General features: G+C 40.8%; 1 protein-coding gene across 4 annotated transcripts in view; it reads right to left on the bottom strand.

The window, feature by feature from the left end:
* The window catches only part of LOC126995592 (uncharacterized), an 86,927-nt gene that overhangs the window by 58,933 nt on the left and 16,768 nt on the right, over nucleotides 1–11,226 (bottom strand). For all 4 annotated transcript variants that reach the window (XM_050855276.1, XM_050855278.1, XM_050855277.1 and 1 more), the window contains exon 2: nucleotides 2,363–2,416. In XM_050855276.1, coding sequence (XP_050711233.1) covers nucleotides 2,363–2,416 — 54 coding nt within the window. The remainder of the gene's footprint in view (nucleotides 1–2,362; nucleotides 2,417–11,226) is intronic.

The raw sequence follows: 11,226 nt of genomic DNA, 5'->3' as shown, positions 1-11,226 counted from the left end.
CCCCTCCTTTCCAACCTACTGCACCGTCAATAGCTTGGAACACACACACACACACACACACACACACACACACACACACACACACACACACACACAGGTGTAGGGAATATTCCTGTGCGTCACCGGGTTTAGTCATGCATTGCGTCACCCGAACATAGGCACGCACATACATACATACATACATACATACATGCATACATACACATACACCGTTGCATATATTAACTTTAAAACCGTATCATGGTTTTTTTTTCAGTTGTACTACTACTACCATACTACTACTACTACTACTACTACTACTACTACTACTACTACCACTACTACTTCAAATAATCTGAAAAAAGTGTTCTGCGAGTGTCTGAAACCTGTCGATGACCTGAACAAATATTTCCCCAAAGTTGTCGATACAGTGAGACCTAGCCTTTCCTTTCCATCTCTCTCTCTCTCTCTCTCTCAGCAAGGTTTATCATCTCTCTCTCAGCAAGGTTTATCATCGTCCTCTACTTTCCTTTATTCAATTATTTCTTCGTAAACTTCTACTTGACCTAAACCTCCTAAACCTATGCACATAATTATTTCCTTTAGTTCTTGGTCCTCTCTCCATGTACCTTTTTTTATTAAGTTGCAGGTGTTTAGTTTTTAAGCTTACCAAGCTGTAAATACTAACTTAGGTTCCAAGGGGTTATGTTCTTAGCCCTCTTCCTTTTATAAGACCTCAAAAACTGTCTTCTATAGCCCTCTTCCTTTTATAAGACCTCAAAAATGTCTTCTATAGCCCTCTTCCTTTTATAAGACCTCAAAAACTGTCTTCTATAGCCCTCTTCCTTTTATAAGACCTCAAAAACTGTCTTCTATAGCCCTCTTCCTTTTATAAGACCTCAAAAACTGTCTTCTATAGCCCTCTTCCTTTTATAAGACCTCAAAAGCTGTCTTCTAGTCACTTATTCCCCCGATGGTTATGTTATCTACTGTATTTCCACACCTTCCTTTTATTCTAAGGCTCTCACACTACTCTATCCACTTGTGTTATAATTCGCTCCATGTTTTTGCATAAGTTCCACAGGGTTCAGTTCTGTCACCTTTCACCTTCCTTTAATTCCCTTTATTCTTCCATCTTCCCAACTTCTCTAATTCTAGGGTTTTCATGGGTGAGTTTCTCGTTCAAGGTGCATACGGCTGGTAAATACACTATCACTACGATCACAACACAGTCCATGGAAAGCCCAGCAACTTCTACGAGAGGCTTTTCAACCATACGAACTGAGGCGCCGATACCAAAGAATACAGGCATCGGACCTCTCTTTCTGCCTGACCCTATCCACTCCTGATCCGATGACTCCTACACCAAGGTCCTACACAGTCTCCCTACGTCATGTGACAGGCGAGTAACCCTTCCTCCCTCTCCCGGCAGGAACTCGGGATGTTACTGCAGACTGAGTGCTTAACTTCTGACCTTTCCCGCCTCTGAATGGGACAAGAGGAGCCGAGCAGCTGGCCTTGCCTCAACACGTGTGTCCTCCACCCCTCCTCCTCCCTATCAACAACAAGACGGATGGACTGCACTGCCTGCCTGCCCTCTACACAGCTGGTCGAGTAGGAATCTATATCTTAGGTGTTTTAAGGTATCATTATTTTGTTACCTTTGAACTTTATGCAAAGCGTCGTCTGCTGCAATGCTAAAATCTCCTCCCCTACGGAAACTAATATATCTTCACATCTATTATATTCAACTACAGCTGGCGGAGAATCTATCAATATCTTGGTGTTTTGGGGTATCATCATCTTTCACTTTGAAGGCTTATATCCCTATCTTCTGCAATACTGAACTCTCCGCCTCCAATGCATTAAATAATATACCTATCTTCATATCGATAATTCTCCTTTATTTTTGTGTATCATCTGTTACGTTGAAGTTTATTTTATATCGCTATCTTCTGCAATACTGAACTCTTTGCCTTCACTACATTAAGTAATACATCCAATCTTCTATTATATTCATCTATCTTCCCTTTATATAAATTAGCATTCGTCTCGTTAGTAGTATTTCCTATTATTTAACCCAATATTAAATCTACCTTTACTAAACTCTTGCCATTACTACTATGTCTACTATCACTACCATTACTACCATCTACTATTACTCTAATTCCTTCTACTACCAACTATTACTACTATTACCACTGTCTCTACCATTACTAATCTTCCATAACTGAACCACATTTTTTTCTCAATTATTCAAGGCACAGCATAAAACAAGGAACTATGACACACACACACACACACACACACACACACACACACACACACACACACACACACACAGGTGATCACAACAACAAACAGGTGAGAGAACGAGGCTTACCTGACGCTGCCACGGTATTCTTGTGTCGCCGGATTCCTGCCCATGGCTTCATACCTGTGGGGAAGAGAGTGTGAGTGAGCGAGGGAGGGAGAGAGTGGGTGAGTCAGTGAGGAAAGGGGGGGAAGGGGGAATGATCGAGTGACGGTCAAAGGCAAAGAGGTAAAAAGTTAATGTGTGAGTGAGTGAGTTAATGTGTGGGAGGCTAAGACAATGGTTTAAATTAGTAGAAAAAAAATGAGCTTGCTCTTTCTGATTTAATTTTTGTAATTGATGAGTGAGTGAGTGCATGGGTGAGTGAGTGAATGAGTGAGTGAGTGTGAGAAGCCAAGGAGGGTTTAAATTAAATAAAAAAAAACAGGACTTGCTTTTTAAGTGATTGAGTGAGTGTATATGAGTGCATGAAGTGAATGAATGAGTGAGTGAGTAACTTACAAAAAAGGTAAAATTCAGTAAAAAAAATAACAGGTTGATTTTCTTTTTTCTGATATATTTTTTTTACTATATTTAACAGATTATATTTAAAGGGAGTGAGAAAAAAACAAGGACACAGACAGACAGACAAATACAAACATACAGACACAGACATAGCACACAAAAAGATTTAATACTGCTTTCAATTCGTCTATATATTATTATAAACTAAACCACTTTCCCACATGGCACAAACCCAAACTCTCTCTCTCTCTCTCTCTCTCTCTCTCTCTCTCTCTCTCTCTCTCTCTCTCTCTCTGTGTGTGTGTGTGTGTGTGTTTGGAGATAACATAAGAGAAGTAAAATATGCAACCTCACACACACACACACACACACACACACACACACACACACACACACACACTAGCTTGCACCGGTTTATCTTTATATGTAGGTTATTTTTTGTATATATTTATAAACCGCTAAATCCGATTAATACGATTTTTCAATTCTTGGCAGAGGAGGAGGAGGAAGAGAATAAAGACGGCAAAGAAGAAAACAAAAGAATAAAAATAGAGACGCGGAAGAAAGAAAACGAGAAGACGAAACCAAATCAATCATAACTAAGAATAATAAACAAGGTCAAAACAAAGCAAGCACAAGATAAAAAAAAAAAAAAAACACCCGAGAAAAATATAAATGAATAATAGAACGGCAAAAACAGGAAGAGGAAGGAAGGCTAACAGAAGGAAAACAAGGAATAATTGATTACGCCAAAAACTAAAAATAAACGCAAGATCAGGAGGAGGAGGAGGAGGTCTCATCAACCTTGACCCTTGCCACTGATGCCCAAACAAGTGCACCCTTCCTTCTCCTCCACCTCCTCTTCCTCCTCCTCCTCTAAACACCTTCACCACTTCAACCCAATATCGAGTCGCCTTGAAAAGTAATTTATCTCTTTAATTGATGTTTTTCCACTACTAATTATTCATACATATAAAACCATGAGGTGATGATGATGATGATGATGGAGATGGTAATGATGACAAGGTGGTGATGACGATAGTGAAGATGATGATGACAGAAGGGATGAGGTGTGTGGAGGGATGTAGTGACGCAGCAGCTATGAGAGGAACACAGACAAACACACATACAGACAGACGAACAGACATTGGCGTTATTCCTATGTATTCCTATGTATTCCCCACTTCCTCTTTCCCGTCTCTTTCTCTGTCTTCCTCTCCTAATCTTCCTCCTTCTTTTCCTCCTTCCTTACCCCTTTTGCTCCTCCTCCTCCCTTCCCTTTCCCAGGCTACTTGGAGACTAACACTTCCTTTTCCTGCAGTGTCAAAATTCATCAGTGTTCTTCCTTTTCCTGCGGAGTGTCAAAATTCATCAGTGTTCTTCTTTTCAGTTTCACTCACAAATTAAACAGATACGAGTCGAGGTGATAGTACAAAGAAACAAACAGGGATAGGCTAGTGTTATCAGATTCACTCTCACAACAAATACTTTCAAAGGCCACAACTGAGATTATTAGTACGGTTCTCACGACAATTCTTCCTCACATCTTCACGGTGCAGAAGCCAAGACAAAAAAACACTAGCCTAATTAAAACTCCCCATGGAAATAATAACACAACCTATACGAAAGCCTTAGCAAATGAGGGTATGTGAGCTCCCACGAAATGCTTGAGAATATAATGTGTACACCAGGAATATACAAACTTAAAAGGTGTTGATTATTAACCTTAGGACGGAGATAGAAGACAAGACACGTTGTTGAAATATGATAGTGACGGGTGAGTGACACGAAGCAATGTTACCAATACTGAGAACTGATGGAATACACGAGTTACAGAGGGTGGTGAATGAAAGGGAACGGTGGTGTTGTGTTGGTGTCAATGTTACGAAAAAGATAAAAAAAAATGAGTTCGTGAGTGAAAAGTTCGGTGACGTGTTTGTTGATGTTATGAAAAAAGGTAAAAAATATACATTGAGAGAAATTCTATGGAAGTGATTAGTCTGTATATAAATGGTTGTGATTAGGATGGTGGTGGTGAGGCTACATAAGTGGTGATGTCATGGAGACGGTTTACACACAAGTGGTAGTGAAATGTGGTGGTGGGGAGAATTTAAAAGTGGTGGTAGTGGTGGTGATGGTGGTGCATGTGGTGGTGGTGTTGGAGGAGGGAATATAGAGTGGTGCAGATTATGAAAGAGGATGCCATCTCTCTCTCTCTCTCTCTCTCTCTCTCTCTCTCTCTTATAATGAAAATAAACACAGTAAAGTATGTCAAACAATAGGAGAGAGAGAGAGAGAGAGAGAGAGAGAGAGAGAGAGAGAGAGAGAGAGAGAGAGAGAGAGAGAGAGAATTAAAGTAGAAAGGAAAGAAAAACACGAGGCCCCATGTGTGTGTGTGTGTGTGTGTGTGTGTGTGTGAGAGAGAGAGAGAGAGAGAGAGAGAGAGAGAGAGAGAGAGAGAGAGAGAGAGAGAGAGAGAGAGAGAGAGAGAGAGAGAGAGAGAGAGAGTGTGTGTGTGTGTGTGTGTGTGTGTGTGTGTGTGTGTGTGTGTGTGTGTGACGCAATAGGGTTGAAAACTTGAAACCATAACATTGGCGGCCTCCGTGTGTGTGTGTGTGTGTGTGTGTGTGTGTGTGTGTGTGTGTGTGTTAATCCTTTCCCACCCTTTGCAGACAGTTTACTTTCTTTTTTGCTAAGGAAAAAAATACTGCATGGAAACAAGTCATTGACCCAAACAAAAACACACACACACACACAGAGGAAGAGATGAAGTGATGGTTGCTGGGGGAGGCAATGTGTGTGTGTGTGTGTGTGTGTGTGTGTGTGTGTGTGTGTGTGTGTGTGTGTGTGTGTGACGTCAGCTGCAAGTTATGATGGCATCAGCAGATCAGAGAGAGAGAGAGAGAGAGAGAGAGAGAGAGAGAGAGAGAGAGAGAGAGAGAGAGAGAGTCTACATATGGGAGCCAATACTAAAAGATCTTACACAATCTCTCTCTCTCTTTTCACGACCCTCTTACATCCCGACCCTCCAACCCCTAATACCTCCTCTTCCTCTGGCCGTTCCTCCTCCTCCTCCTCCAGCCTCCACTCGGCCACGTCATTGCCTCCCTTCCTCATTCATTTCCTTCTCCAACTCTCATCTGCAGACTCCATACCAACACACACACGTACACACACACTATACTCTCTCTCTCTCTCTCTCTCTCTCTCTCTCTCTTTCTGGCACTATGGCGGAGGCTGTTGCGTCGCCAGAATTCTCTCTCTCTCTCTGGCAGCCGGTCTCCCGATTAAGATCTGTCAGAAAGAGAAAACGAGAGAGAGAGAGAGAGAGAGAGAGAGAGAGAGAGAGAGAGAGAGAGAGAGAGAGAGAGAGAGAGAGAGAGAGAGACCTTATGATCTCAATTAAGCGCAACAGCAAGAACAAAAACGGAGGTAGACGGAGAAGGCAAGTGCAGTAACAGACTTCTCGACTTGGAATAGTAGTGGTAATAGTAGTAGTAGTAGTAGTAACATTTGTTGCTGTTGTTATGGTAGTAGGATAAAAAGAGAAAAAATCACTGGAGCACAGAAAAAAAGTGTGTGTGTGTGTGTGACGCACACAAACATGGACTTCATTATCTACAATGAACTCCTCCCAAAATTTATGTGCGTACCCACGCCTCTATACACACTCACACACACACACACACACACACACGAGTACTCCATGACCCGGCCATCAATGTGACACGAGACGGGCGACGCTCACGCTAGGGCTGTCTGTCTGTGTGTGTGTGTGTGTGTGTGTGTGTGTGGTAACGGTTTTGACACTAACAATATAATAACAGACTGACGTAATATGATACTGCAATATAACTTAGTGTCCTTGGACGAAATGGAACATACAATAATAATAATAGAAATAATAATAATAATAATAATAATAATAATAATAATAATAATAATAATAATAATAATAATAATAAAAGCAACGTTAGAAAATAAACAAATGAAAATAGGTATACCGTTTCCTATTTGTTATGTAATATAGGTATAGACAGAAAATATAAAGGTTAGAAAAGACAGAAATAAAAGGCTACATTATTTCTTATTCGTTACGTACTAAAAAACGAAGATGCTGTATAACGCTTATGATACCGATGTTAGTATCACTCTTATTAGCAATGTTATAGAGAAGGTTAGTAATGTTACTGATGTATTAAGCGTTCATAAGATGGATACTAACATTTCAAACATGTATACAGAGGTTAGTAATATCTTGTAGTTTTGGGCAGAGTAAGTAACGGTTAAAAGACACACTGGCGCTGTTTGTAATTAATTAGACATAACTGTCACTCATTCTTAGGTTTGAGGGATAAATTCGGCACTTCGTTAAAAACTGTATTATTCATGTGACGGGGAAAGAACTCATTTTCTATGTATGTAAGCACGTTTGTATGTATGTATGTATGTAAATCCTGCATGATACTCGGGAAATGTGTGTGTGTGTGTGTGTGTGTGTGTGTGTGTGTGAGGGGAAAGGAACAGGCTGTGTAGGGAAAGGGAGAAGGGAGGAGAGAAAAGGGGAGATCGGAGAAAGGGAATAAACAGTGGAAACAAGAGGGGAAAGAGGGAGAGGGAAGGAGGAAAGAAGGGAAGGGAGAAGGGAAAGAAGGGGTACAAAGAGGAAGGGGAGTGGAAGGAGGGAAGGAACACAAGGGAAAGGGTGAGGGAGAGAAGAGGGGAGAGAGTAGGGAGAGGAGAGAAAAAAGGGAGAGGAGAGGAGGGGAAGAGTAACGAAGTGATGTTTGGTGAGGGAAGAAGAGGAGAGAGAAGGGAAAGGTGTGTGTGTGTGTGTGTGTGTGTGTGTGTGTGTGTGTGTGTGTGTGTGTGTGTGTGTGTGAGAGAGAGAGAGAGAGAGAGAGAGAGAGAGAGAGAGAGAGAGAGAGAGAGAGAGAGAGAGAGAATTCATGGCCGACCGTTGAATAACATTGACCATAACACACATGATTATCTCTCTCTCTCTCTCTCTCTCAACTGAGGCAGAAAGAAAACAAGGGAGAGAGAGAGAGAGAGAGAGAGAGAGAGAGAGAGAGAGAGAGAGAGAGAGAGAGAGAACAAAAGAATTCCGAGAGGGAGCAAAAAACAAGACGGAAAAAAAAAACTGAACAGACGATGAAAAAAAGTTCACATGAAAACAGAAAAAAAAGTAAATAAATATATAAACCAATAAATGAACACTTCCTAAGCTGAAGTAGTAGTAGTAGTAGTAGTAGTTAGTAGTAGAAACTGTTGTAGTGGCAGTAGTATAAAATAAATAATTGCAGTAATGATGGATGTAAAGTAATAATAATAATAGTAGTAGTAGTAGTAGTAGTAGTAGTAGTAGTAGTAGTAGTAGTAGTAGTAGTAGTAGTAGTAGTAGCAGCAGTATCAAGGACATTAACAAAGGCATAACGACCATCCTGTATAACCCAAGATAACAGAAAGGAAGAGGGGAAGGGAGGTGAAGAGAGGGGAAGGGGAGAGGAGGGAGGGCAATACAGTGTTATAACAGGTGGCTGGGAAATCCGTACGTACATATAATATAACGACCCTTATGAAATTCTCTCTCTCTCTCTCTCTCTCTCTCTCTCTCTCTCTCTCTCTCTCTCTCTCTCTCTCTCTCTCTCAAATCTTTCCTACAAATTTGTCCTACTATGCTTTTTTGATGTTCCTCTCCTGTGATTCTTGGAAGCTGACGTGTAAAGGAGTGATACAGGTAGACAGTGATAAGATACACACAAACAGACACAGACAGAGACAGATAAGATAGAAACGGATATTGCTAACACACAGATACCGATAGACAGAACAGCGGATATGGATGACATAAACATATATAGATACAGGCAGACAGACAACAACAGACGGATTGAGATAATTCATGGATGAGACAGACAGACAGATGGAAAATAAGGATGAAAATTGTCAAAACAACCACAAATATAGAAACAGGTATTGACAGACAACCACCGACACAGAAGCATTATAAAAGAAGATATAGACGGATACAGACAGAAGTATAAGGAAAATGGTCGACTTGCAGATAGGCAGACAGACAGACAGGTAGGCAGAGAGAAAGAAGCACAGACGAAAGATGTTGAGTTTACTTTCATTATCCTTTGCTTTAATCTGGATAGTAGTAGTAGTAGTAGTAGTAGTAGTAGTAGTGGCGATAGTAACGTTGAAAAAAAAAAAAACCATACAATCACTTTCCATTTCTTACACACACACACACACACACACACACACACACACACACACACACACACACACACACACACACACACACACACAGGCCTCCGGTAACGGTAGCGAATATTAACACATTTCCATGCATACACAGCCTACGGGAATATGTATGTATCTATGTTTGTATGAGTGCGTTCGTGTGCGTATGTATGTATGTATGAATGTTATTGTTATGTATCGCTGGTACACACTCCCGGTCATGTTTGCACTCTGAACATACCAATAAATAATGGTATGTGTTTCTCTCTCTCTCTCTCTCTCGGTGGTAATAAGAAGTTACGGCAAAAGTTAAATGAGATTACGGCAGTACTAAGGATTGGATTGGATATTGTAGTAGTAGTAGTAGTAGTAGTAGTAGTAGTAGTAGTAGTAGTAGTAGTAGTAGTAGTAGTAGTAGTAGTATTGGAAGTCATTGTACATGTAATAAGAACCGTGTAACAATTTTAATTAGCGTAACTTAAGAATATTGGAAACCGTAAGGGGAGTCTCTCTCTCTCTCTCTCTCTCTCTCTCCGAACCAAATATAACAAACCCTAACAGACCGAGTATACAAGGAAATAACCGGTGTACCCGCTCTCTCTCTCTCTCTCTCTCTCTCTCTCTCTCTCTGGCTTTCCCCTCCAACACCTTACAACAAAACAACAATAATAAAAGGTGACTGTTTCCTTTGTTTACTGTACTTGTTTATTGTTCCTGTTTACTGTTGTTGTTGTTCTTGATGATGATGATGATGATGATAATAAACAAAAATACAAACAAATATACAAATGGGATGTTCTAAATGACTCTACGTGTCTGAGAGAGAGAGAGAGAGAGAGAGAGAGAGAGAGAGAGAGAGAGAGAGAGAGAGAGAGAGACGAGGGAGGGGTAGGAGTTTTCTGGGTACAAAGTTAGATAAGAAAGATGACATAGATAATTGTTATATATGGAGGGGAAATTTAAGAAGTCTGTAATTACTTTGACACAAGATATTAGGGAGGAAGGAAGGAAGGAAGGAAGGAAAGAAGGAGGGAGCGGAGGAACAAAGGTATAGAGGTAGGGAGGACATAAGGAAGGAAGGAAGGAAGGGAGGAGAAGAACAAAGGTAGAAATGAAGGAGTGAAGGAAATATGAAAGAAATGTGGGAAGGTAGAAGACCAGAAGTACAGTAAGAAAAGAATAAAGGAAGGAATGAGTGAAAATAAGGTAATGGATGGAGAATAGGAGGGACTGAGAGAGAGAGAGAGAGAGAGAGAGAGAGAAATAATCTATTCTCGTAAAGATGATAATGATGATAATGTATATAGTAAAACTCTCTCTCTCTCTCTCTCTAGGCGGCCATTTTCTAAGCCATACTCTAGCTCAAACTAGCTTGCTTCAACACACACACACACACACACACACACACACACACACTTTCATTCCCCTCCCTCACAAAATAACAAACACACACACACACACACACACACACACACACACACACTTCAAAGCACTCCATACCTGATTTTTTCCTCCTCCTCCTCCTCCTCTTCTTCCTCCTTCTCCATATAACCACAAGCCCCTTACCTTTTTTTCCCCTCCATTAAGACCCCTGACATTAATATCCTTGCTACCACCACCACCATTACCACACACTACCTTCTCCTATGCACATCCATCCACCTCCACCATCACCAAGGCTATCTTTCTACCTACTTCACCACTACCACACCACCCTGCCCTCCTCACTTTTATCTGCCTTCACCATCATCACCATCACTACGCCCACCACCACCACCACCTCGATCACCACATCTCTACTGTAATAGCATTCATCTCCAATCGTATACTCCACCACCAAGCACCACCCTCTCTTTTCAACACCACTGCACACTTACCATCACAACCAAGCCAGTATATGGTGTTGTAGTAGTTGTAGTAGTAGTAGTAGTAGTAGTAGTAGTAGTAGTAGTAGTAGTAGTAGTAGTAGTAGACAGACGAAAAGAAGCACAGATTACAGATGAGTATACTTTATTATCTGCTTTTATCTGAGTAGTAGTAGTAGTAGTAGTAGTAGTAGTAGTAGTAGTAGTAGTAGTAGTAGTAGACAGATAGACAGGTAGGCAAACGAAAAGAACCACAGATAACAGATGATGAGTTTACTTTATTATCTGCTTTTATCTGAATAGTAGTAGTAG

This window comes from Eriocheir sinensis, chromosome 8, assembly GCF_024679095.1.
Source record: "Eriocheir sinensis breed Jianghai 21 chromosome 8, ASM2467909v1, whole genome shotgun sequence".
Taxonomy (NCBI): domain Eukaryota; kingdom Metazoa; phylum Arthropoda; class Malacostraca; order Decapoda; family Varunidae; genus Eriocheir; species Eriocheir sinensis.
Note: the sequence above shows the minus strand (reverse complement) of the source record. Positions and strands in the feature narration are given on the sequence as shown.